At 41.9% G+C, this 27,926-nt stretch overlaps 1 protein-coding gene across 3 annotated transcripts in view; it reads left to right on the forward strand.

Moving 5' to 3' along the window:
• Positions 1-27,758, forward strand: part of CARD19 (caspase recruitment domain family member 19) — a 49,323-nt gene extending 21,565 nt beyond the window's left edge. For 2 of the 3 annotated variants that reach the window (XM_074957795.1, XM_074957796.1), the window contains exons 2-6: positions 2,917-3,059; positions 6,817-6,970; positions 13,420-13,479; positions 15,540-15,611; positions 19,807-27,758. In XM_074957795.1, coding sequence (XP_074813896.1) covers positions 2,917-3,059; positions 6,817-6,970; positions 13,420-13,479; positions 15,540-15,611; positions 19,807-19,922 — 545 coding nt within the window. In that variant the 3' untranslated portion in view covers positions 19,923-27,758. The remainder of the gene's footprint in view (positions 1-2,916; positions 3,060-6,816; positions 6,971-13,419; positions 13,480-15,539; positions 15,612-19,806) is intronic. The other variant, XM_074957797.1, reaches the window with a different exon arrangement.
• The last annotated feature ends 168 nt before the right edge of the window (positions 27,759-27,926 follow it).

Here is a 27,926-nt window from a genome sequence, read left to right on the forward strand (position 1 = left end):
TAATTGTTCAGGTGTTTATAACTCCCCTGTTTTAATTCCTGTATTATGGTCTGCTATGGAAGAACTCATGCAAGGTGTGACACTCAGGCTTCAACTCAGAGTCTGTAATCAATTGTCTGGTTGGATAGGAGGGGGACAGAGTTTTGTGTCCACACAGGCAGAGCAGGGAACATGGCTGTCTCATCCGAAGAAGTCCTGCATGCTGTGATGAAATCTCTTAGATTCTGAGTCATCTATGTAGGGCTGGGGTATTTGCATGGAGAGTCAGCATTTCTACACCCACACTGCCAATGCCTCTCTGATTCAGATTGAGCCTGGCATGCATTAGGCTGAGCTGGTCTGAAGGTATGAAGAGGGGAAAGTCCAATTTCTGCTCTGACTCATGTACCATGAAGCTGCTTTGAAACAAAAGGGAGTTTCATGGCATTTGAGTCAGGGTAGCAGTTGGTCCTAAGAGCTCAATACACACTGTTTAAGCACGTAATTTGGAAAGTAAGAATTAGAAACACATGGAAAAGATACAGGGTTTGTAAAACTGTTTACTATAATGGATAAATAGTAACAGTCTAACTGAAATCCAATTGTGTCTATGAAATTGCAAGCCCTCTCCAATATCAATAGACAATGTTTTTATTTTAGTAGGAGTGACTGCCCCTCTTACTGTATTATGGTTACTCTGGGAGGTTTTAATGAAGCCTTTCCTGTTCATTTTCAATGCTGCACAGCTGTAGAAAAGGAAATGTAATACTAAACCTCTGATACGTAAATGTCAGGGGCTGCATTTATACTGAGAGTAGCACGTGAAGGTTCTGTGCTCAGGCTGTCCCGTCATCATTTAGTTCACCATGTCTAGCTAGTGAAGCACAGAGGCTAGGCAGGATCACGTACTGTCTAGTAGCCCAAAATACCAACAAAACCTGTTCATATAGTTTAATCATACCTATGTACCCTGGGATATTCTACATGTTTCTTTTCCTACACTAGTCAGATCTGATGTCTAGAACGAACGCTTAAGTATGTAGAAGACAGTAATAGAACCATGCATTTTTACCATCTACTTCAAATATGGTTCTGAATAAACACCTCTTTCAACGTCTAGCTAAGGAACAATAATTTGTGAACTCTGCATGGATCTGTATTTGAAAATTTGGGACACAAATAGCCATAGAGCAATACAAAATATTTTTAGTTGAATGTTGTGCTCTAAAGAGAAAGCTCCTGCAAAAGCGGTTACTGGAAAATTGGAAGTGATGCCTACAACAATGCAGGAAACCAGGAATCTTGAATTTGCTGAAGATTACAAAGGACTTAATTTACATGACACATTTTATTTTGAAGTTCTATATATTTTCTACCTGTATTTTATGCACTTTCATTGGAGGGATTTATTGCTACTGGAAGTTCCTCTTTTCCCAAATGAAGTGTAAAGATGCATATTATTCCCTTTAAGGAATAACAGACTTAAAATATTTTGTACTGCCCAGGAGAGGGCTGGGAAGTACAGGACACTTCTGGAGCAAATTCTAAGACTGGGGGTATGTTGGGGTCACCTCGTGGTATAACCCAGGCTGGTGAGAGCCAGAGTGTAACCCAAGTGTGGCTGACACACAAACACTCAGGGTGTGGCTTGCATGCTGGAAGGCTGCTGGTGAGTCACCCATTGGAAGATACTACAGCAAAGCATAGTGAGGCACCAAAGGGTGCAGGGCAGGGTGTGACACCGCTGCTCATTTGTCTGGATTGTACCCTGGTATGTCACATAAAAGCTATGAAGAACTCCCTGTACTTTAGCAGAGATGTTATTCCTAATGCCCTGGCTGCATTTCAGTTTTGGGAATATACCTTGTGCCAAGTCTTGTTCAGACAAAACTGGCAGTAAGTCAATGGGAACTTTGCCTGTGTGTCAGCACAGAGTCAGGACTGCAGGATTCCTTCATTCAATCTAACTAAATTCCCCCAGCAGTTCTGACTGGCTATGGTAGACGTCTTCCTTTCCTGCCCTAAACTATTGTGTACAGTTGCCTTAAGCAGGACGGCTGCATTTCCAGCAGGGGAAGAAGGGAATAATATATGTGCCATATTTCAGCGACGTGCCCTTTTACCATTCTAAGTGATAGTGGGTATCACTGTGAGAAAAAGAAGATTTTTTATTAAATCATGAGTTTTTAAAATAGTTTAAAAAATTACAACTTGATTTAATATTTATAAAAGTTAGGAAATGTATTTTCTGCCCCATCCCTTCAGCAATGTTACATCTTTCTGACAAGTGAATGCAATGGTGATATTTGATACATCCATTAATGCCTTGGTAGCATATAAATATCTTAGGTCAGCATTTCCCAAAGTATGAAGTGCATTCCCCTAGGAGAGGGAGGATGAGTGCAAAGGATTTGCTGAGGGGAAAGAGGTGGAGGAGGTGCAGAAGATGTATAATTGCAGATGGATGGTCCCTTGACAACATATGGAGCATATGGTGAGGTTGAAGGGAGGCAACAATTGATTGTATTTTCTTGAAAGCCGGCTTAGCTTGCAAAAGTTTGGGAAGCACTCCTATTAATTAGTTATGCTATTAATAATTCCCCTGCCATTATGGAGCTTTGAACACGGCTGCACCTTGGTCCCTGCTGTTCTCTGCCTGTGGCACATAATAATCTAGTCTCCAGTGGTCTTTGATATTTTCGTCTACTTTCAGCTGTTGGGTTTCATGTGCAGGTGCTGAGCGGGTTGGTGGCCTGTGATGTGCAGGAGGTCAGACTAAATGATCTGGTGGTCCTTTCTGGCTTTAAACTTTAGGACTATGAAACAAAGTTGGTTTACATGTGCTACCTTCATCACGAAAGAGGCAATTTGTGGAACTTACGGATAGTTTTGCTGTCAAATAACAGTGGTTCTTTGTGTGTGCTCTTTGGTTCATAGATCAGTCTTACTGTGATCGGCTGAGGCAGGACATGTACTTTCTCACGAGCAATGGCAGACTGAGTGAGCACCTGGCTGATAAAATTATTCTTCAGCTAAACAGAGTTTATCCCCAAATTCTCACCAATAAAGAAGCAGAAAAGGTAAGTGACTGGATATACCTGCAGTATTTCTGGATGTAGCTTTATTTTCTGGCTATCCTGCATCTAGGTTAGGACACCAACTGGTGAAGCTGCCCATGCCAACCTAGAAGACAAATCCCAAAACCTCTGAATGGTTGCCCCTTTGCTTTCTTATTATCTACAAAATGTGCACTCATCACTGTAGTATTTGAGAGCCTCACAGCTATTAATGAATCTCTCCTTACCACATCTCTGTGTGGTAGGAAAATATTATCTGGGAAATGGAGATCATGAGGAACTGAGGCCTTTGTTACCAGGTTTGCCCTGGGGTACTTTGGGGTATGCTCATTTATTAGGGTTACTCTTCTGTGGGGGTGGGGTTCTGTAATTCTATCTATGTACTGCTTGTGTCACGTGTGTTTTCATATGGAGCGCTACTTCTCCCTTCTGCAACTCCCCTCCCAATGGAGCTATCCTGCAGGACCTAGGTCCCCCAGGGCTGGGTTCCTCCAGCTCTAGAACTGGATGAACACACACACTAACAGAGCAAATCTGAGTGGACCGGGTCAATCAGCACTTTCAAGCTGACCCCTTATATGCCCCTGGACTCAGTGGGCTGCGTCAAGCAGCACTTTCAAGCTGTCACCCCTATGTGCCAAAGCTACCACACCGGAATAGAGTACGCCTGGGCAGGCTGGGTCGAACAGCACTTCCAGGCTGCCGCCCTCATGTGCCCCTGGATGCAGTTGTCTGGGTCGAGCAGCACTTCCAAGCTGCTACCCTCGTATGTCACAGGTTCAGCACGTCCCTATCCCCACTTTCACATCACAATTGTACTGGTAGTAACCCACTGGATGAGCAAACCCCACAGGATTTTGGGGCACTACAGGGATCTTTAGCTGAGGTAAAAGAAGCGTTGCTGCAGAGTAAATGGGGAAGCTAAAAACACAAAAGAGTAAAGTTCAGAGAGAGAGAGAGAGAGAGGCAACCAGCTTAACCATAAAAGTTAGTTATTGCATAATAGTGATAACTACACAAGGAGAGCCTAAACCAACATAACAGTTACATTATTAAAGGTTACAAAAGTCATATATAGAAAACCTGAGGTAGAAAAGAAAACAGAGAGAGAGGGGGATAGAGGGATCTCACCCACTCCATGAAGCTTGAATTGGTCGGGGTTCCCAGGTGATGGTGGTAGCTCAGGGTCCCGAGTGCTGGAGACAGGCAGAGCCCCCAGCACGATCAGTCAGGAGAAGATGAAATCCCAGTGGAACTGATACAGAGTTTAGGTCCATGCATCAGAACATTTACTTGAACATAGGTAGGGGTTTTTGTAGAGAAACAACAATGATCCAAGGGAGAACACTAGATTTGTTTATGGATAAACTGGTGACTCAAGGGTTTTCTTTAGGCTAGACAATAGGAGCTGATCACTTTTGGCTATGGGTGGTGTTTCTTACCAGGGAGCTCACAATGCAATTAGGCTGCTTCAGTATTTTGGATATCAATCAAGGATTCATTACTAGAATTGGTCTGATAACTACTGAGCTGGGTGTGTGCAGGTGTAGGTTCATTAACATCTGGAGCATGGATCCCCCATGATGCAGTGCTTCCCTACTTTTCTGGTCCCAGAGTTCAGTGCAGTGCTCTGTTCTCCATTCTGTATGCTAATGGAGATGCCACCCTGTCCCATCTTTCATGCAGATGAGGCATGGGGAGTTGCCTTTGTTCTTGTCACCCTTGTCAGGAGGGGTCTAGCTGTGTCTCCCAACACCCTTCACTGCTCTCTGCAAGTCTTTTCTCTGATTGGTTTTGGTTCAAGCAGAGGCTGGTGTGGGTGGGGGGGTGTGTGTTTCATGAGTCAGACAGGCTGGATACTGCGCCCTGATTCCCCAAGAACACAGAGCTGACTGGTATCACCTTGTCGTTATTACAAGGTTGCACCAATTTAATGAAAGGAGTGTTTTTAAAGCAAATCCCCGTGCTAAATTAATACGAGCCAGGTTTAAATTGATTTAAGTGTGTCCAGACCAGGGTTTAACAAAACTGATTTAAAAATGCACCCTTAGTTAAACTGGGGCAAATTGGAATACAGATCAGGCCTGAGGCAGTAAAGCCAGCAAAGCCAACCTTTTCAAAGTGGTCCCTGCTTTGGGGTACAAAATTATTTATGCCAGTACAAAGCGAGTGCAACATGGGTATAAAATGCCAGCACATCAGAATGGTAATAGTTTGCACTTGCTCTGTATGCAAGATGCAGAGGGCAATGGTGAATCAGACTTTTAGGCCTGGTCTACACTGGGGGGATCGATCTAAGTTACGCAACTTCAGCTATATGAATAACGTAGCTGAGGTCAATGTACTTAGATCGACTCACCGCGGTGTCTTCACTACGGTGAGTCGACTGCTACCACTCCCCCGTTGATTCTGCCTGTGCCTCTCGCCGAGCTGGAGTACAGGAGTCGATGGGAGAGTGCTCGGGGGTCAATTTATCACGTCTAGACTAGAGGCGATAAATCGATCCCTGCTGGATTGATCGCTGCCCGCTGATCTTGCGGGTAGTGTAGATATACCCTTAGAGTTCAAAATAATAGGCTGGATCCTGTTTGGCATCAGTTTCAATTCGATCTGTCATCACTGAAATGAGTGGAGTTATTGCAGTGTAAGATGGTGTCTGTCCAGACCAGAATCCAAACCATTCTATCTGCATAGTTAGGAGAAGAGGCCTGACTTAGATGATGTGAGATGTAAACAGTTAAAAAAAGGCTCATTCATTTAGGATTCACAGTAAATTTAAGTCCTGACGTTATGAAAGCTGGATGCCACTCTTACACTCATGCTGAAACTGATCACTTTCCCCTGAGCTCGTGTACATTTGTTCTCTTTTTCATTTCCAAAACTTGTACATATTATGCTCCATCTTGCACACCTTACACTACTGGCCTCCCAGGGCTTCAGTGGGAATTTTGCCTGAGTAAGGAGCGTACGAAGGCATTCCTCTAGATAAGAAATCAATCCTAAGTGTAATGTTATCTCTCTCTACCGTACTGATCCTAAGTGTAATGCTTTTATATTGATTTGCCAGATAAATTTTTGAACACTTTGCAAATGCACTCATGTCTAAATGATTTCAGCTAAGGTTAGGTGCAACATTTTCACTCTCACTGTAAGGTTTACTACTGTTCAGCACTTTGTCAGACCATGGAGAAGGCCATCTCTTCCTCTGTAGCAACATGGATAGGAAGACAGGATGAACACAAAGAGTGACACATTAGTACTATCATGATGGCTAGAACATGTCCTGGCCAAACTCCAGAAAACTGTGGAAAAACCCTTTACATGTTTGTCCCAGTTCTGAGATGTGCATTTTTAATAAGACTAAATTAGAAGTAGAGAACTTTTTATTAGCCAATGGCATCAAAAGTATTTCTATTAATGCTGTATTTACAATAAATTGGTTCCTTGCTAACTCAAACTCTGGGGAAATGATAAGCATCCTATTGTGTGGGCTACACTGCAGTTGATCAGATGCTAAAACAATGTTTGATCAAACTAAGTTAAGCAGCTGGTTCAAATTGTGGATGTTGACATTTGAGGTCTGAATCATTATTTTTGTTTCCTATCCTAGAATGCTCATGTACTGACAGATACTTTTAGCAAAATAAACATAACTCTGTATTTTCACTCTTTCATAATGTAAATGTAGGGTAGGAACTAATTCAGCACTGTATCATTGCTTTTGTAGTCTTTGTTCTAATGACTGCTTTTTCTCGTACAGTTCAGAAATCCAAAGGCATCGCTTCATATTCGGTTGTCAGATCTTATAAGCCACCTACAAAAGAAAGGAGACAAACACTGTCAAGAATTTTACAGGGCTTTACAGATCAATGCTGAACAACTGTATAATGACTTGCCAAGCAGAAAAATCCTGAGTAAGTTGGGAGACTTGTGGCTTCCCTGAGTCAATGTATCACAAAATTTGCCTTTGCTGGCATCCCAGCTTATTTTGAGGAATTAAATGCTCTTTTTCCATGTGTTACTTTCTTCAGACTGGAGGATTTAGAAGCCACCTAGTGGATTTGAGTGCACCATTAATTTTGATTGGAACTGGATGTCCAAATCTCTTTACCAGCTTTGAAATCTCAGCCCCTGTATTTATGATACAATTTATGCCCAACATGTAAAATGCAGAAAAATAACCTAATTCAAACTTTCTTTCTTTTAATAACTGCCTCTTTCCCTTTTTTGCATTTTGTTCAATAGCCCATTTATTTATTTTTCAAGCCTTTATTCTGACTTGTAGTAAATAAAAGAGCTATGTTTTAAAATAACAAGTGTGTGACACAAAGTAACAAAATCAAGGCGCTCAGAGACTTGGCTTCCACTCAATTCTTAAATCACCCATCTGTGCTTCATTAACTCCACACACATCAGATGTTAGATCACACTTGTTTCACAAATACTTGCAATGGCAAACCACAGTGTTAATTACCTGGACCCTGATCCTGCAAACACATAGGCATGAGTAGTCACACTGAGTCTATGGGCCTTATTACATGCATACGTATTTGCAGGATTGAGGCCTTAGCTATTTCCATATTTTATACTGCAAAGCAGATCTTTTTCTAAAAGCAGAGAGATGAGGTCCAGCTTACTGTGCTGGGAAAATAATGCTTGCCATGTATGACTCATCCTGTCCAGTAAACTGAAGAAAGAAAAAATGCTCAAAGAGGAAGTGAAATACATTCAGCACATTGAAACAATTTGAGTAGCATGAGGAAGGGCTGTTGCAATTAGGTTAATGAAACTGCAAAAGGGCTGCATGTTACAAAGTCCCTACAAACTGTCTAAATAGCACTGATGCTGCACCATTCAACCCCCGAGTGGTTCTGAGTAGCTCTTCAGTAATATTCCAGCAGAGTTTTTGGTCATGTGGTCAAACCCCTAAGATTGACAGCGTAAAGACAAAAACAGGCCAGGCCAAAAATCCGAACATCTGTCTTTAATTAATATGTAACAAATAATTTTTTGGAGAACAATTGACCTGGAAAATAGTTACTGTGTTTCAAAACACTGAGCCTCCTGCCTTCATCTAGCATCTCTTTATGCAGTACAGCTGTTGTACACACTGAACTAGAAACCCCTACTGATTTGGAGATAGCATCCTCTTCATACCACACACATGCTATCTCCTGGATAATATGCAGACTCCAAAGTTAGCCCAAACTTCCCTCACAGTTGGAGGGTGTTTGCATGTGGGCTTTGATTTGGGTCCATTTCTATATCAGAAGTCCACATTGGTAATTATCACAGCAGCATTAAGTCCGGCCCTTTGATTTGATGTGCGCCTCGCAGAAGCCATCCCTGCTGAGGCTGTGTGGAAGCTTGGATCAAACACACTAGTATCTCAAAGAAATCTGTCCCTTTAGCTGAAGGAGTCAGGAATAGAAGTGCAGAGTTACCCTTCCAGGCTGAGTAGAGGACAGCCAACAGTCATCACTTAGGAAGGGCTTGATTCTGCAGCCCTTGCTCACCCAAATACTCCCGCTGAATTCACGGAGGGTAAAATTTTCAAAAGCACGTTAATGACTTAGGAGCCTAATTCCCATTCATTTTTTAAATCAGATATTAAGTTTTTAAAATCCCAAGTCCCTTTAAAAATGGGACTTAAGCCCTTCTGAAAATTGTGCCCTGAGCCTACTCCAGGGAGTAGATGTATCAGGATTGGGCCCTCACACATTAAGGGTGAGAATAGCAAGTGGGGCTACTAGACATGTAGAGTGAAGTAAAGCATAGAGGTGTTCCTGCATCTGTGGGGTAAATGAGACAGGATTTTGCACATTGAATAATATTCAAAGCGGTCCCAAGACTGCTTTTGCCTCACTTGTGTGGTACAACCACAAAGCAGCATCACATTCCCTATTCCTTAGCAGACTCTCTTATGTCATTGACATGAGTAGTATCATTAAGATTTCGGTGCTAAAACACATACTATAACTATATTGTCATAGATTGCAACTTCCTTAGTCTCACATAATAAGGAAATAAATGATGTATTCTGAGAGCATTGTAAGTATTTGTATATTAGAGGTTAGATAGCTAAACTGGTTGATCCTCAGACTGGATTAATTTGCTAATGTTTGTGAAAATGTGAAGTGCCAAACAGCTGGTGTGTCTTATTATTAGTAATGTATGAACTAACAGCGCATGAAAAGTAACCTTCTTAAAAACACAGTCCCTTTCTAAACTAAAGCAGCAGAAAGGAAGCCTATTGTTTTTACTTCTCACTGAGGTAAACTTGAATTGGTTAAATACTGAGGTCCTGATCCTTCAAGCCTTTAAGCACATGCATAACTTTACTTGTCTGAGTAGTTGTCCTGTTGTTGAGTAAAGTTAAGCATGTGCTAAGGATTTGGGCCCTAACATTGTAAATATGAAGAAAGAAATGACATCTTCAAGCTGAGATCTTTATTTGATTTCATCCTAATCTTTATTTAGAGCAAAGTTATGAACACCTAAAAAAGAGTTTGTAGTGGGATTTGCCAAAAACAAATCATGCCAAACCAGCCTAATTTCCTTCTTTAATAGGGTTACTGACCTAGCAGATGGGGGGAAGCAGTAGATGTGATATATCTTGATGTTTTTAGTAAGGCTTTTGATTCGGTTACACATGACATTCTCATAAGCAAACTAGGGACATGTGGTCTTAGATGAAATTACTATAAAGTGGGTGCACAACTGGCTGAAAGTCCATACTCAAAGAGTAGTTATCAATGGTTTGCTGTCACTTGGATAATGGTTTGCTTGTGACTTGGATAATGGAGTGGAGAGTGTGCTCATGAAATATGCAGATGGCACCAAGATGGGAGGGATTACAAGTACTTTGGTGGACAGGATTAGAATTCAAAACGACCTTGACAAATTGGACAATTGGCCTTAAATCAACAAGATAAAATTCAATAAAGGCAAATACAAAGTACACCCTGGGAAAGGAAAAATCAAATGTACATCTACCAAATGGGAAATAACTGGCTAGATGGTAGCGTTGGCGAAAATAATCTGAGGGTATAGTGAACCACAATCTGAATATGAGTCAACAATGTGATGCAGTTGCAAAAAAGCCTAATGTCATTCTGGGGTGTATTAACAGGAGTGTCGTATGTAAGACTCAATTGTCCTGCTCTACTCAGCACTGGTGGTGCCTCAGATGGAGTACTGTGTCCAGTTGTACAGTTCTGGACACCACACTTTTGAAAAGATGTGGACAAATTGGAGAATGTCCAGAGGAGAGCAACAAAAATGATAAAAGTTTTAGAAAACCTGACCTATGAGGAAAGGTTAAAAAAACTGGGCTTGTTTAGTCATGAGAAAAGACTGACGGGGGGATCCAATAACAGTCTTCAAAATATTTGAAGGGCTGTTCTAAAGAGGATCAATTGTTATAAAGGGGATTAATTGTTCTCTGTGCCCATTGAAGATAGGACAAAAAGTAGTGCCTTAATCAGCAGCAAGGGAGATTTAGGTTAGATATTAGGAAAAACTTTCTCATTGTAAGGGTGGTTAAGCTCTGGAATAGGCTTCCAAGGAGGGTTATGGAATCCCCGTCATTGGAGATTTTTAAAAACAGGTTAGACAAATACCTGTCAGGGATGGTCTAGGTTCCCTTGGTCCTGCCTCAGTGCAAGGGTCTGGACTAGCTGACTTCTCAAGGTCCCTTCCAGCCCTATGACTCAATAATATATAGTATAAACACGGTTTGGGGCATGGGGAAATATTTTCTCCAAATTGCCTTTTTAAAGAAAAACTATTGTAAATTTCAAAGTTTTTTCACAATCTTAAAAAACAACAAAAATTCTTCCCTTCTCATTAAATATAGAGCTTGAAGATAAATGTCTAGTCGCGTTACAAGAGTCCCGCCGGGGGGCGAGGGGGTGGGGAGTGGGGGAAAGGGGCTAGATACACGATACTGATTGTTTCTGATGTATTCTGAAGCTTTGAATCAATTCTCATTCTCTGATACTGATTGAAGTTCATTTTTCATTTCTCTTTATACTGACAGAGAACAGAATGATAAAGGGCTAGATCATCCCCCACAGGACTACCCTGGTAAGGGGCTGGGAACTCTGCAGGGCCTCTCTCCTGGGGTGCTCCTGGCATTGTCCTTGTGGGTGGTTCTCATGCAGCAGACAAGCAGGCCAGCCCTCGAAACCAGCCGATCAATCATCATAGGTTTTGAGGACTCCATAGAGGCTTTGGAGAGGGACTTTTTTCCTCCTGACTCTCGCCAACCTCTTGGCAAAAAGGTTCAGCAGTATCTGTGCTGTTTGAGGCTTCCCACTTCAGTGAGTGCTTCTGTAACGCCACTCAGAGGGATGTCAGAGCACGGGAGAAGAGAGCTCCCAAGCTAACGCTGGCTAAGGCAGAACTAACCTGGGCAGGTTCGCTATGTTGGATTGGTGTGGTGGGGGCAATGTGTAGCGAGGGCTCATGCACCCCCGTGACCCACTTGTGGATCCAGAGCCCGGAGGGGTTTCTATGGTGGAAGTGGAAATGATGCCAAGGAGGTGCATTTACCCCATTCTGCAGCGCCTTGGGGGAGGTCTGCCATGCTTTTGTTCCAGCTGCCCAGGGAGCTGGATGGGCTGATTGGGCACAAAGGTACCAGAAAAATCAATATAATAAAAGATCTCAAATTGCTGCAATGCAAATTTGGAATTCAAACAAACTATAGATTTTTTTTTATTTGAAAAATTAACCAGCCTCCCACAACTAAATTCTTCTGACTGAAAAGCTCCTTCCACAAATCAGACAGTGTTTCAGTGGAACAATTTTGTAATATTAATTAAACATTAGGAGCAATATTCATTGGTCCTGGTGTTTCCACAGTAAGAAGCCTGCCAGACCTGTGCCACGCTGAGCTCCGCATTCTCAGGGGCCTAGGTGTCTCTTGAAGGAGGATCCCCTCCTGCCCAGGGCAGTGGTGCTGGAACTAGGGTGTTGGGGGGTGCTGCTGCACCCCCTGGCTTGAAGTAGTAATAATCCAAATACATGGTTTCCATCATCAGCACCTCCACTATAAAAATTGTTCTAGCACCCTGGCTCAGGGTAAGAGTTGCAGACTCTGCCCTTTCTGGGCTTTGGTAATAATATATGCCCACTCATTTGCCATCATTTAGGGTAACCAAATGTCCCAGTACAGGGGGACAGTCCCAAGATCCTAGCCAGAACCTAGCACGGGGATTGGCTGCCTGGTTACTATCACGGTGTCTCCTGTTCCATCCAGTCCCTGCACTTGAGCTAGTGCGGGGCCCTACTGCATTGTCTTCTAGAAAGTGATATGTGGTCAACCATCTGTCTTAACCAGTGGACAGGCAATATAATAAGCCATGATTAACACGTGTCGAGCAATGCTAGTTATACACACTCTGAGACATGCATGTTTAGTGTCAGAGTTCCCTGAATGGGGACAGAGGGTGCTTTCACACTATAGCAAACTGATAAAACACTGTCAAATTAAATAAATGACTTCTCCAGCTGTGATTGCTAACAGTGGAAAATCTTGTTGACAGGCTGGATTCCCCTGCTGTTTGATTTTGCAGAAAAGTACCAATCTCAGGACCACATCCGATGTGCCAGATGTGAGCACGCAGAACCCATTGACGTCAATGGGAGTTGCAGATGTGTGTATCTGAAAGCAGAATTCGGTCTCTGATGTTGGCTCTCCAAGTCCATCGCCGTGTAGGTTGTTTTCATGGCAAAAACACAGCTCTGTGACTTGGCTGTAGGACGATGAGGAGAACATCGATGGCTGTGGGAATAAACCCTTGTTTAAATCCTGATATTTTTGTAGCGATCCGTTTTCATAGTGACTGTTGATTTGAACTTTGTCCCAGTATGAAAGCCTCTCTCTGATGTAATGTATTACCAGTCTTCCTCAACACTCTGGGCATTCACATATCTGACAGGCGAAATGTACAGAACAATCTGACTGTTTGAGGCCTCGGTCTAGCAAGGCTCTTAGTCACAGGAGTGATTTTACGCATGTGAGTACTTTCACTGGGTGCCCATCAGGCCCCAATGGGACTACTGGCACGCTTAAAGTTATGCATGTGATTAAGTGCTTTGCTGGACCAGGACTATAAAACCTCAACGTCTTCCACCTGCGTTGAAATGATGAATTCTCTATTTCTTTAATAAACACAGGGCCTGATTAACTGCAGCGGTTACATGTCTTTAGAAGGGGTGAAATATTTCACATAAAGATTTACTATCTCTCTGAAAAGTGGTAATACAGACTTTCCCTCCGTTTTGCATGAATTGATACAGAAGTGTGTTGGCTTGCGCTCAGTACTAACTCTTGGTGTGTTGCTTTTATTTCTAGAAACCTCAGCTTCCACAGCGATAGACACAGACAAGGAGAAACATATTCTAACTGACAGGGGTAAATAAAATGCATACAATACCATTGGACAGAATGATACTTTCAGATGACGATGCAGTTTATTTTTCAACTTAATTTACATTTATGGAGCAAATAATTTGTTCTCCTATGTCTTTATTGTAGCTATTTAAATAGGTTTAACTTGTATTAGAGGAAAACTTATTCAGCCTGCAACGGAGAAATCTGGTGTCATAGAATTTAAGAGATTATAGAGCTTTAGGCAACATTTACATTGGCATTATTTTTAAATTTGGCATATTTTTAACTAGTGTTTAATTTTCCATGCCCTTCCAATACTTTAGCAATAAAGGGTTTTACAACAACTGTTGTGCTTTTGCAGAAGAACCTTGTTACATCACTTTTGCAGATTAGTGAGTAGACAAAAAGCAACCAAACAAATAAGAGAAAACCAACAGCAATAACAAAAAGCCCCAGTAATAATGGTGAACTAAATATACTTTGTCCATTACCGGTAAATTGTGTCTCTTCCCTTGCCCCACTCAGTGCTGTGGTGGGGTCCTGACAGCAACATAGCCAGCACAAGAAGGGGAGGGTAAGCTTTTTAGGAAGCTGTGCAAAAGGTCAGCGCACCTTTGGGCTCCATCATGCTGAGTAAGGGGCTGTGGATTGGAGACCACTCGTATCCTCTAGCCATTTTCCCTAGGCAGCCACATCAAACTGTTGTAATGATGACCCTGAAGTAGCAACTGCAGAGTGACTGCACTGATGGAAAATTTCTACTTCCTGCTCTCCCTGTGTCTGTGGACAACCCCAGCACATAGTCCATTTGTTAGGCTAGAACTGGGATTTGCTCCTAAAAGGATAAATGCAGTTTAGGTGGATTCATGATAGCACTTCCCAGTATGCTAGTAAATGTACGCTACCATGTTGTGTAATAGGGAAGAAGTCGTGGTAACCTGAGGCCTCGCTACAGCACTCAGCCATTAAACATTGGCCAGTTTTTGTCTGGGGCTGAGTGAAGTGTGGATTAGCAAGGTTCTATCATACTTCAATATAAGTACCATATTTCATTTCAGTTGGAAATGTTTAAATGGTTTCCAGTCAGGGATTTGAATTAAATATACAAATAGCTTTGCATCTCAGTTGCATTCAGAACCATGAACAGCAACAGAAAACATTTTAAATATCGTATTCATTACTTTGCAGTGCACATCTAAATGCATTCACACACCATACTCTTCCCAATTCATTTTATATAAGTAAGAATATACATCTCTATACTGATAGCTGACATTTAAATAAATGAGATGTATATCCACTCAGAAATGTGAAAATCTTGGGTGCTAATTACATACAGAATGGTTGATGACTGGCCTTTTTCCTTTTCTTTTTCTTTCTGGCCATAGTTTATTTCATAAGGTCTGATCCTGCAGTCCTCGCTCAGAGAAAATTCTCAAGAAAGTCAAGGTAACTGAAGTCAGGAGTTTTGAGCATGGACTGAAGGACTGGACCCATAAAGAGCAGTAATTCTTCCTGGTGGAGAGCCAGGAGATGGGAAGGATGAAGAATGCAAAGTATAAAAAAGAAACATTATGAAAAACTACTTATTTGGGGTCACATTTCAATACCGTCACTCTCAGTGAATAGTACCTTACTCTACGAGCAGTTCACTGACATCCGTGCGACTACTCGGGGAGTTAGGTGCCCCTTAGTGTGAGTGAATGTATCAAAATCTGGCCCTTATTTTGCCATTTTTGTTTAAAAACAAAAAAGGAGGTGGTTTTTTTTACACAAACTAGACATTTTTATGTAAATCTAAGACCTTTTTCATGTGTAATCAGGCCTCCCATTCTGAGTTCGTATTAGAACAAGAGAGGCTAACAATCTCAGAGTAATTACAATACAAAACACTTACAATAAAGTGATTGTATTTTATAGTACAATAGGCACAGAATATACCTAATTATGGTTATGCAAATTTCATGTGAATAATCTTAGCCATGCATATTAATAACTGAGGTTAGTGAATCATCAGATAAACTAAACTTTCACTTTTCTGTGCTCTTTTACTAAATTCACTTTTCCTTTTTCGTCCTTAGGTCCCATGTTCTTCCTTGCTTGCTTTAGTGTTGCTGCAGGATTAGCATTGTTCATGTACTGCTGGAACCCAGGTAATCTACTGAATTGTTTTAAAGGGAAATTTTTATTCTCAATCACTTTAAGGTAAAACACATTTGAGGGGTTCCCTGCATATCTTAAGAACATAAGAACGGCCACACTGGGTCAGACCAAAGGTCCATCTAGCCCCGTATCCTGTCCTCTGACAGAGGCAAATGCCAGGTGCCCCAGAGGGGATGAACAGAACAGGTAATCATCAAGTGATCCATCCCCTGTCGCTCATTCCCAGCTTCTGGCAAACAGAGGCTAGGGACACCATCGCTGCCCATCCTGGCTAATAGCTATTGATGGACCTATCCTCCATGAATTTATCTAGTTCTTTTTTGAAATAATATCTTGACTAAAAGCTGCTTCTACACTAGAGCTAATGGAAGATGTTATCATTCGTTAATGAGGTTAGGATGCAACCTGTGCCCCAGATATGCTAGGAGATAATTAATAAAAAGCTCACAAATGAGAAGAGTCACTTTTTAAAGATCTAAACCATAATACTGTGAACTCTCATTGCTACAGCAGGCTGCGAGGATTCATGCTTCCAAATGAGAAAACTTATTTAAGTAGTTAATTGAAGTCTAATCAGTGCCTGCACTCTTAGTTACTTAATCACAAGGAGGGAATTTTTTTATTATTATTATTTTTTCTGTCTGGACCTTCAGCATATGATCAGTACAAATACCTGACTTACATAGAAAAAATCATTTTTATTGTTGTGACCTGTACCACTTGCATGGAGAGTAGTTTTCCTAGATTTCCTCCCTAATGGCATGCACCTTTTAATGGCTCATGAATAAACACTGCCTGCCCACCCCCGTACAAGTCCCCTTCAGTAAATGACAGGTTTCAGAGTAACAGCCGTGTTAGTCTGTATTCGTAAAAAGAAAAAAGAAAAGGAGTACTTGTGGCACCTTAGAGACTAACCAGTTTATTTGAGCATGAGCTTTCGTGAGCTACAGCTCACTTCATCGGATGCATAGCATATCGTGGAAACTGCAGAAGACATTATATACACACAGAGACCATGAAACAAAACTTCCTCCCACCCCACTGTCCTGCTGATGATGTCTGTCTGTATCTGTACAAGTTTTTTCATGCAGTTGATAGATTTCCACTCCATGCGGCTAAATGCAGTGCCTTGCATAATGACAGGTTTCAGAGTAACAGCCGTGTTAGTCTGTATTCGTAAAAAGAAAAAAGAAAAGGAGTACTTGTGGCACCTTAGAGACTAACCAGTTTATTTGAGCATGAGCTTTCGTGAGCTACAGCTCACTTCATCGGATGCATAGCATATCGTGGAAACTGCAGAAGACATTATATACACACAGAGACCATGAAACAAAACTTCCTCCCACCCCACTGTCCTGCTGATGATGTCTGTCTGTATCTGTACAAGTTTTTTCATGCAGTTGATAGATTTCCACTCCATGCGGCTAAATGCAGTGCCTTGCATAATGACAGGTTTCAGAGTAACAGCAAGTTTCCACGATATGCTATGCATCCGATGAAGTGAGCTGTAGCTCACGAAAGCTCATGCTCAAATAAACTGGTTAGTCTCTAAGGTGCCACAAGTACTCCTTTTCTTTTTTCTTTTTACGAATACAGACTAACACGGCTGTTACTCTGAAACCTGTCATTATGCAAGGCACTGCATTTAGCCGCATGGAGTGGAAATCTATCAACTGCATGAAAAAACTTGTACAGATACAGACAGACATCATCAGCAGGACAGTGGGGTGGGAGGAAGTTTTGTTTCATGGTCTCTGTGTGTATATAATGTCTTCTGCAGTTTCCACGATATGCTATGCATCCGATGAAGTGAGCTGTAGTTCACGAAAGCTCATGCTCAAATAAACTGGTTAGTCTCTAAGGTGCCACAAGTACTCCTTTTCTTTTTTCTTCAGTAAATGAGTAGGTCTGCTTGTTCTGAGAATTAAGGACTTGTGCATTGCCCAGGGCCCTGTTCTGCAGCCCTTACTCAAGGTGACTAATGCTAATGTAAGTAATCCATTGGCTTCAAGTGGTGTGAATGAGTACTACACAGCATGGGAAGGGTTGGAGAACTGGGCCCTTACTTGATAGCTGATTTAATCCTTTTTCCCTGCAGTATAAAAGACTCCCAACAATATAACATCTAAAGAAATAGGTATGGGGGGCACACTGCTATTTGACAAGGTTCTCTTTAAAGTACGTTAAAAAATCAGTTGTAAATAAGGTGTAGATAAATATTTGTCAATCTGTGACCTAAAACAACACCCATCACCCTGGTATCTGAGCACCTAACTATCAAAAAATAAATACTGGGAGATTCTCCTTACACTTGAGCTCTGCTCCATGCAGGGATATATGTGTGTGGGTGCGAGCAGGAGGGGGAATTAAGGTGCTGGTAACAACACCCTGATTCTGAGGGCCCACCCTAACACTGCTTAGAGCTGTTGCCTTAATGGACTCTATGCCATTAAGAGGATTAGTGTAATGGAGCAGACCTCTGCCCTGGCCTCTCACCATCTCCCTACAAGCATAAGGCACAATGTCTGATGCAGTGACAGGGAGTTCCCCTACAGCAGCGGACTTCTCTGATGGGGATCTGAGACTGGATTATGGCCTCTTTCTGCCACCTGGGTGGGGCTAAGGGGCCATGACAGGGCTTGTGAATCCCACCCTTAGAGTATTTCAACTTTATTGAGAGTGATAGCCGTGTTAGTCTGTATCAGCAAAAACAACAAGGAGTCCTTGAGGCATCTTGGAGACTAACAAATTTATTTGGGCATAAGCTTCTGTGGGCTAAAACCCACCTCATCAGATGCATGGAGTGGAACATACAGTGGGGAGGTATAAATACACAGCATATGAAAAGAAGTGGGTTTTAGCTCACAGAAGCTTATGCCCAAATACATTTGTTAGTCTCTAGGGTGCAACAAGGACTCCTTGTTGTTTCAACTTTATTTGCTTCTCCTGAGGAAGATACTGCTTGGGCCTGAATGATCTTGGCAAATTAAGTCATAACTTGAGCCTGGTGTATTTACCATGAGGATGTTCATCTATTTCTTTTGGAGGAGATTCTTTGGTTTTTTGCTTAACACTGCTCATAACAGTGGGCAAATGCTGGTTGCCTGCCACAGCACCAGAGTTCACATATAACAGTTTGAATATGAGTCATCAATGTGATGCAGTTGCAAAGAAGCCTGCTATCGTTCTGGGACGTATTAAGAGGAGTGCCGGATGTAAGACACAGGAGGTAATTGTCCCGCTCTACTCAGCATTGGGGAGGCCTCAGTTGAAGTATTGTGTCTAATTCTGGGTGCCACGCTAGGAAACATGTGGACATATTGGAGAGAGTCAAGAGAAGAGCAACAAAAATAAGAAAAGTTTTTGCAAACCTGACCTATGAGGAAAGGTTAAAAAAACTGGGCATGTTTAGTCTTGAGAAAAGAAGACTGAGGTGGAGACCGGATAAAAGTCTTCCAGTATGTTAAGGGCTGTTATGAAGCAGACTATGACCAATTGTTCTCCATGTCCACTGAAGGTAGGACCAAAGTCATGGGCTTAATCAACAACAAAGGAGATTGAGGTCAGATATTAGGAAAAACTTGCTAACTAAAAGGGTAGTTCAGCTCTGGAACAGTCTTCCGAGGAAGGTTGTGGAATCCCCATCATTGGAGGTTTTTAAGAACAGTTTGGTTTTTGGACAAACACCTGTCAGGGATGGTCTCGGTTTACTTGGTCCTGCCTCAGTGCAGGGGATTGGGTCTGAATACGTTTCAGGGTCCCTTCCAGCCCTAGGTTTCTATGATTCTGCTTCCTTGAATCCCTTCCATTCTAGCTTCAGCTGAACACAGTGTTCTTTATTCCTTCCCCAGAGCTCTAGTGCTGTTGACAAACACCAGCTCATGGACGACTTAAGCCAAAGAGATCATTTTGATAAATATTGAACATGTGTCAAAAGTGATCCATAGGTTTTTTTTTTTTAACTTGAGATTCTGAAATACTCCCTGTTAAATTGCTTTTGCAAATCAAAGGTCCCTTAGCTAGGCTTTTCAGTTCAGTTAATTCACAAAGTACTCAAAGGAACAGCTTTCCCCCAGAAGCATTTTTGTAAAGAATCTTTGCAAAACGCTGTTAATTAAAACTGTACTTATCAATTGATTAGTTCACTTTCTTTTTTCCCCTCCAACCTTTTTGTTTTTGTTTTAGATCCAAAAGTTATAGGAGGAGCCAAGAAAATATTGGGATTTTCTCCTATTATCATAGGAAGACATGTTAGAAATATTTGTTTGGTATACATAGAAGATACATCAAGGAAAAATTAAGGAAAAGCTGCTTCTTCAGTCTTCTGTACAGCATACCTGCCAACAGGAAAACAAATATATATACACACACTATCTATTATACCAAAGATTTAGGTAACTGGCTTTAGCAGTAAATATGCTGCTTCAAGGTGCTTTCAAATGGTCAACTATATATGAACTTGTGGAAATGGATCATTTATTTTTGTAAATGCTTCTTTTAAAATACTTATCGTTTGGGTATGAATATTTTTAATACACACCTTAAAAGGATATTCTAAGTCATTATAGCTCTTAAGCCATGTTTGTGTATTTGTGTTTTATACTGGTGTAGAGGAACACAGCAGTTTAAAGGATGTAATTCTATCTCTTTTTACTGGTTCGTTTAAGAATGACACTTAAAAAAACCAAAGCCTTACTAAGAAATGGACCTGATCTTTTGTGTCAGGATTGTTCATTCCCATCTGTATTCTTTATACTACAGGAGTATATGGCCACTGTCCCTACAAGACTCATCACTAGCTGGTTCAGTTTGTGTGTATTCAAAACCTTGCAAGGTTTCCTGACTGCCGGGGTCTGAAAACTGTCTGTTCTCATTGTTATAATACATTGAGCAAGGGTAGGCTTCACACAATGACCCTTTGACTCTGTGGGATGGCAGAACTATCAAGCTTTCGAAGCTACCAAGTAGGGTTCTCAGTTTTACATAGTTCTTTCCTTTCCAGGAAAGTTTGTTTAGTTTTGGTATAGCCAGGAAACTGAAGTAATCCAGTATATTTGACAGGGACTTCAGAAATAATCAAAGCTGCATGACATGCTTTTGTTTATGTCTGAAAAGATGTATTTGAACATGAAGTACTGTAAAATTTCCCAAGGTGACTTGATCACATGTTATATTGTTTCTTCTGTGAGTAAAATCCTGAAAAACTTGTGAAAGTCTTTCTTAACACATCAGGAGTTGGTGTCAGGCTAAAGCATGTATGGGAAGTACAGGGAGCCAGGACTGAAAATAAGATTTGAGGGGGAGTGGGGAGAGGTTGTTTTGTTTTGCATTTTGGGCCCAATCCTGCTCTCATTGATGTCAGTAGGAGTCTTCTGTCCTCCTGCTCCTTCTCCCTGCCTGGGTCCTGAACCTGGCTACAAATAGTGACATTCACAACAGGTGGGTTCTCTCATGACCTACTCCAGAGTATAAAAGAAACTGGGGATATCCTTCCCCAAACTGCTTGGTAGGGCGATCTCTTCATCAGCCCCTCCTTCATGGGAATGTTTTGCCCATCAATTGATATTCCTTTGTTTTGCCATTCCTTGATATTCCTTTGTATCCTCATGGACACAATTAATCATAGTAACAGGTATTGGCTTTCTGTGTTTCAGATTCTAGAGTCTTTCAAGGTTCACCCTCAAGTACCCCAGTCTTAGGGCTTGTCTACACAGGAAAGTTATACCAATATAAGATAAGGTGTGGATTTAAATCACTATAGTTATGCCAGTATAACTCCCTGGGTGGACACTCTTATTCTGGAATAAGAGTGGGATTTTGGGGTTTATGGGAGTTTATGTCATGTTAGAAAGGGTTGAAGCTAAACCAAAGTTTAAAAAAAAAGCCTCTCATTCTGGAATAAGAGTCTCCCCAGGGGGAATTGTACTGGTATAACTATGGCGGTTTAACTATGCTGGTATAATTATACCAATATAATTGGTAAAAGGTCTTGTGTAGACAAGTCTCTAACTGTGAAATTTCCCACCCCCAGAGAACAGGTTTCTAGGACTACCCCTGGACTATGGCTGCATCTTAGGGCAAAATGTCCTGTTTCACCACATTTATAGCAGTCTCTCCCCAGTCCCATCTTTCTGAAAAATGGGACAAGTCTGAGAACCCCCTGCCCTTATGGCCACCCATATGATAGGGCCCATTCTTTCCAGTGTGGTAATATAAGGTTCTGTATTGTCTCCTGGCATCAGGCGTGTCATCCCAGGGCCTTTCCACACTGGAATCTGATAGGACTCCATCTCTTTAAGAGCCTTGAACATTGCAGCCCTTTCTTCCTGTGGCTGGGCCATCCCTGTTCTGTTGATCTTCCTGAAATCTCCGGAACTCGTCAGCCTGTGGCATGTCATCTGTCTGCTGCCTCCCTTTTGTCCGAGCCCACTGAACAGCGAGCCACTTTAGTGTTGCCCTCACTTGGTCAGGTGGGTCACCGAACAATCTTGTCTTTAGTTTAGCAGCTGCCCCTAAAGGACTCAGGGCTTATACTTCATCCCACTCCTTAACTTCTGGTCTGTACCTAAGGGTGGATAGACAGGATCCTTGGTCTAGCTCCTCCAGCACCCCCAGCAAGCATCTCTTCTGACATCTTGATGGGTAGATGTCCCCACCACCACCCAGAGAGTAGTAAGAAGTTGTACAAAGGTCCTTTCACTGGGCTGTTTAGTTTTGGACTGTAATCTCCAGTGCTTTGATTTATACTTTCCCCTTCTCTAATGCAAAGCGGACTTTTTCCCACGTAGAGCCTAAGCAACATCCCATGCATGACTCCCTAGCAAAGGGCCTGGATGAATGGGTTGGCTTATGTAACGCTAGTGCTCCAGTCAATCAGCTTGGGAGGAGAAAAGGGCTGGAGCAGCAATAACCAACTATCTAACCAGTCAAAACACATCCCAGGGGTTGTCAACATTAACAGTTTGATTAGGCAGGTCTTAGTTAGCACCTACTGGCTAGTTCTCCACCCTCCTACCTCCTTACTGACTGTCTGATCTCCTCTTCCTACCATTTGAACAGTTTCCTGTGGTCTTAATGGGCTCACTTGGTGCAGTCCTTCATGTCCTCTTGTAAACAATACCTGGTTCTCTGGTGTGTGGGTATTTGGGCTGTAATCTCCCAAACCTATCAACTAAACCCTGAAGGAAGGGTGGGGGAAAACCACCCAACAGAAACCTGGCAGCATCTTCAGGTATTTGACTGTCCTGTCACATACACCAGTCAACATTCATGGGCCCTGCATGCCCACCAATGGCTGTGGCCCTGATCCAGCAAGGGGTGTAAACTTGTGCCTAACCTTAAGCATGTGAGTAGTTCCATTGATGCCAGTGGGACTACTCATGTGTTTAAGTGCCTTCCTGAGTTGGGGCTTTTACCAGAAAATCTAATTTTTTCCCAGTGTCTGAGTTTCAGAGCACCCTAAGAAGGTAGTAATGACAGGATAGTTTATACCTAAGAATTCATCTGACTCTTCAGTCTGATCATCTTACTCCAAAGAGAACAACCCACATTATCCTCTTAGAAACAACTGATCTTGTAATACATTGTTTCCTTCCGAGACAAATTTTACAAGAGGCAATAGCAGGCCTGGGGAGGAGCGGGAATCACAGGACCAGATTTCTGAATAACGGACCCCTTTTAGCACCCTCAGCATATTTGTGACCAATTGAGGAAGGGCTGAAATAGGGCCCAAAAGGGCCCCATTTCTCCCCTTGCTGACATCAGTGGGAGTTTTTCCATTGCAGTGGATGGGAGAGAAGCCAGCCATAACTAGACAGCATAGTTTGTCTATTAAATTTCTAAAACTCTGTGTTTTCAGTGGTTTAACTACCTTAACTTCACTAGAGGAGCTCCTCATTTACATACACATACAGCAATGTCAGGAGTGGGTCACAGGACTATTTAAATATATAGCATAAAATGGACATGAATAAAGATTCTATGCAAATGAAATAACATCATTTGTCCTTACCCAGCAGAACAGTATGTTTAGATGTTTTTTCTTCCATCTGCCCCATCATCTCTCATGTCTATTTCATTCTAATAGCCACCGGGTCAGGGAATCTTGTTACAGGGATAACTGTGACAGTGCTTGCAGCATTTCCTGTAGAATTGCCATGATAATGTCCTCAATGAGCACAACCCACAGCTCTGCTGCCAGAGTTGCGCACTGATCCAGCATTGTGCCTACCTCCAAGCTGGAAAGTGCTTGAATTATATTCTGTTCTTCCCGTGTCTTGCCCTGTAGGTAAAGTCAGAGCGATTTTTTTCCCCAGCACACCGTCTCTAATTTATAACATCAAAAACCAAATGTGACTCTCCATCCAGCAGGGGCTCCTCTCTAAGGGAACTGAAATAAAACGCTTCTGAAATGTAAAAGGGTTTTAAATCTTCATGCCAAAACTGTATTGGAAACCTCATTAGAGTGAGATGATTTCTGTTTATAGCAAAAGCACTGTACAAAACAGAGTCCTCTCAGACAGCCACATCTCATTTTAATGCAAATACAGCAGCCTCGTTACGAGTAAGCAGCTTCTCTGTGTCTAGATTATCCAACCTAGTGTGCCCTGGACAAAAAACTTTAAACTGTGATTTGTTATGAGTTATTGTTGAAATCCTACAGGAAGAATTAGCATCTCATACACTTTGAAGGTCAGATTCTGCCACACTTGTAGTGTATTCTACCAGCAATCCCACTGAAATATCCCTGGAGTACTCAATGTAAGCATGGCAGAATCTGTTACTGATAGGGGTTAGGGCCCAGAACCTCAAAGCTATTTAGGTGCCTGGCTCCCATTGAAATCAGTGGGAGGTAGGTGCCTAAATAGTTTTGAGGATTTGGGCTGGGTTCTTTAAAGAAAATGGCTTTGATCATCCTTTGCAATCATGCAGGAATTGGTATATTTACTAATGGCTAAGGTTATAGTCTTTCCAAGTAGTGTTTCCAACTACTTGGTGTTTGAGATCTACTGAGATGAGGTCACTTTTCACAAATAAAATCTCCTGGGAAGGACAATCATTAGATTCCCAGCTACTAGCCCTGGAGAGAGTACACATGCACCCTGTAGCAGGATTTGGCTGTAAATCTGAACACACAAGGTAAAATTTTTCTTATGCTTCTGTTTTCAGGGCAAACTTATTTTTGGTCCAGTATGGTCAGTTGAAGAACCCCGAGAGTAAATAAGAGAAAACTACTTGTTCTTTGTTTGCTGTTTCTTGCATTACTTGTAAATGGAAACTGATGGTTACTTTGTATCGATATATGTAATTTTTACACAGTGCAATGCACAATTACTATATGCGGTGTTGTTGTAGCCGGGTTGTAGAGAGACAAGGTGGGTGAGGTAATATCTTTTATTGGACCAACTTCTGTTGGAAGTTTGTCTCTGACACCAACAGGTGTAGGTCCCATGAAAGCTATTACCTCACCCACCTTGTCTCTCTTGCACAATTACTGTACTAGGTTTTCTCCCACCACCACCCCACCTTTCTGCTTCCCATAAAGAGGATTTGAGGAAACAGAGTGACAGCAATAGATTTCTTTTTATTCTCTCAGTCTGGAACAGAAGGTTCCACACAATTTTGTAACCCTGTAGGGATGGATGCCTTTTCTTAAAAAGTTCTTCATTCAGGAATGGATACTGAGCGATAGCTCACTTTTTTGTGCAGTGTGTTTGTATACAGCATATGTCGGTTTTTCCATGTCCAGTGCCATGGGAAGTGGATAGGCTAGCCCTTTGGAAGTCATGAATTCTGTGGTGTCCTTCTACAGAAGGGAAATTTAGGTTAGATATTAGGAATAACTTTCTAACAGTAAGGATAGTTAAGTACTGAAACAGATTAATAGTGGAGGGTATGGAATCCCCATACTTGGAGGTTCTTAAGAACTGGTTAGACAAACACCTATAAGGGCTGATCTATGTGTACTTAATCCTGCCTCAGCATGGAGTGATGGACTAGATCTGTGGCTCAAACTTATTTGATTGTGCCTCCATTCTTTGTGTCTGTAGTGTATGCCTCCCCTACGGGGCGCTCGACCAGCAGTCGCCACTCTCCTGCAGCCCAGCTCCAAAGGCAGAGCAGAGAGCAGCGGCTGCTGGCCGGACTCCCAGCTCTGAAGGCAGTGCCGCCGCCAGCAGCAGGGAAGTAAGGGTGGCATGAGATGGTACTGCCACCCTTACTTCTGCACTGCTGCTGCTGGCGGTGCCCTCGGCAGCCACCACTCTCCGGCCACCCAGCTCTAAATGTGCACTGTACGTTTTTTTCCCCCAAAGCATCTCATGCCCCCCAGAGCATGTTCCACCCCCCACCCCAGGAGTGCGTCCCCCCCGTGTGAGAACCTCTCAACCGGATGACCTCGTGAGCCCTACATTTCTATAATTCTATTATTATTATTGTTTTACTTGACATAAATAAAGTTAAGTTTTGGATCACTCCATCTATTTGGAGAGAGCTAAATCCCCCTTCAAACCCAGAATAAACAGCCTGCCATTAATGATTCAAACGGCCATATTTAGGCCCTAGTCCTGCAAGGATTTGCACACATGCTTAACATTCCGCATAAGGATGTAGTCCCACCTGTGTAACTTTAAGCAGTGGTTAAGTGCTCGCTGGATCCAAGCTTACTTTCTAAATTATAGTGGGTTACCACATTGTGAAAAATTGTTCCTGTGTGTCTGCTAAAGACTGAATATAGCTCAGCCGTATTGTCAGCATCCTCCAACCTACTCAGAGTAAACTGACTATGCACAGGGCTGTTTAGAGAGGGAAGAAATTTGCTGTCCCTTCTTCCCCGAAGCCTTAGCCTCATGTTACAGTAGCATTGTGGAATGGGGGGACATTGCACAATACACCCCTCCAAAACAAACAAACAAACCCTCCGCATTGGCATGGTCATAGCAGCCTCGCAGAGCACAGCTTTGCCGCATATTAGAGACTCTGTACCTGGTGTACAGATTGCCTGCATCTTGTCTCTGTGAAACGGCACTTTTTCTGTTGCTTTTACATTTGTGTGGGTGCAGCCAAGGGGAAGTTTGTCCCCCAAATGATTGCTGTCACTATGGGGAACTTCTTTTTTCCTCTGGTTTCTGTCATGAATGGGCTATTTGATTTAGATCAAAACTGAACTGCCTCCAATTGCCTCAGTCTTGATGTCAAACGTACCCAGCTTCAAGGAAAAAAGACGGGCAATAGCCTGATCTTTAATCCTCTAAAATAAAGCAAGTAAGCAGACAGCATATAAATAGTTAAACCAGGCCAACTGGGCCATCTGTATCCAAAGGGCGTGGAAAACAAAATGACACATCCCACAATAGGTTTGCACAACTCCATTTGAAGGGAACAACTGCACTATTTAAAGCGTGACTTGTCTGCAAGCGAGAACTATATTAAAGTGATCACTCACTCAGGAATGTACTGGGTTACTTTACAGTTCTAGCTGGGCTTCTCAAAGCCACGTAGGAGATTTGGCTACTCAATTCCCATTGAAAAGTTCAGCTTTTGGATCATTTTTGTAGTACTGTATGTAAATATCACTCGTGGCTTTGTTTTGGAGTTTTGTGTACAGTAATAGCAAAACAATCATAAAATATTAATAAGGAATCTTGCAATCTTAGATTTTTTTTATTGGGGAATTGTATAGACATCCATTAGTCCAGGAAATTCATGGAATTCTTGAAAAGTCTGGCCAGTGTTACTGTTCCACTAAGAAATGCAAGCTAGCTAGTATACTGCCTGGGTTTGATATTTTATAGTCAAATATCCTTGTTCATATCTTCCAGTGATAACATTTATCATGTAAATATCATGTGAGCTAAAGGAAAGTTGTTATAAAGTAAAAATATTAAACAAAATTGTTAATTCAAATTAAATTTTAAGAATTTAAAGAATCTGTGTGTTGGGAGGACTATAAGGTTGTGTTTTTTCATGTATTTTATGCTTTGCATTGAAGTCAAGAAGTGCCCTACAATGTGTTATGTTGCCCCCTAGTGGCTGCTGCCTCCAGGGGCTATACTATACTATACCAGGGTGAATGTTTTGAGTGGGACAACTAGTTATCACAAGTTATTTTAACTTCATCATTTTTGTTTCAGATGTATTTACAGTATTCCTTGTTAATCTGTTCATCAGTCTTAAATTAAACATGAAATACTGGTTCATAAGAGGGTCTTTGTTAGAGACTGCCTTTACACGTGTTTGTTCACTGTTTCATTTTAAACCCCTTCACTCAGACTTAGAATAAGATAAAACCTGAAGTATCAGGTATG

The sequence above is a fragment of the Natator depressus genome, chromosome 7, assembly GCF_965152275.1.
Source record: "Natator depressus isolate rNatDep1 chromosome 7, rNatDep2.hap1, whole genome shotgun sequence".
Taxonomy (NCBI): Eukaryota; Metazoa; Chordata; order Testudines; family Cheloniidae; genus Natator; species Natator depressus.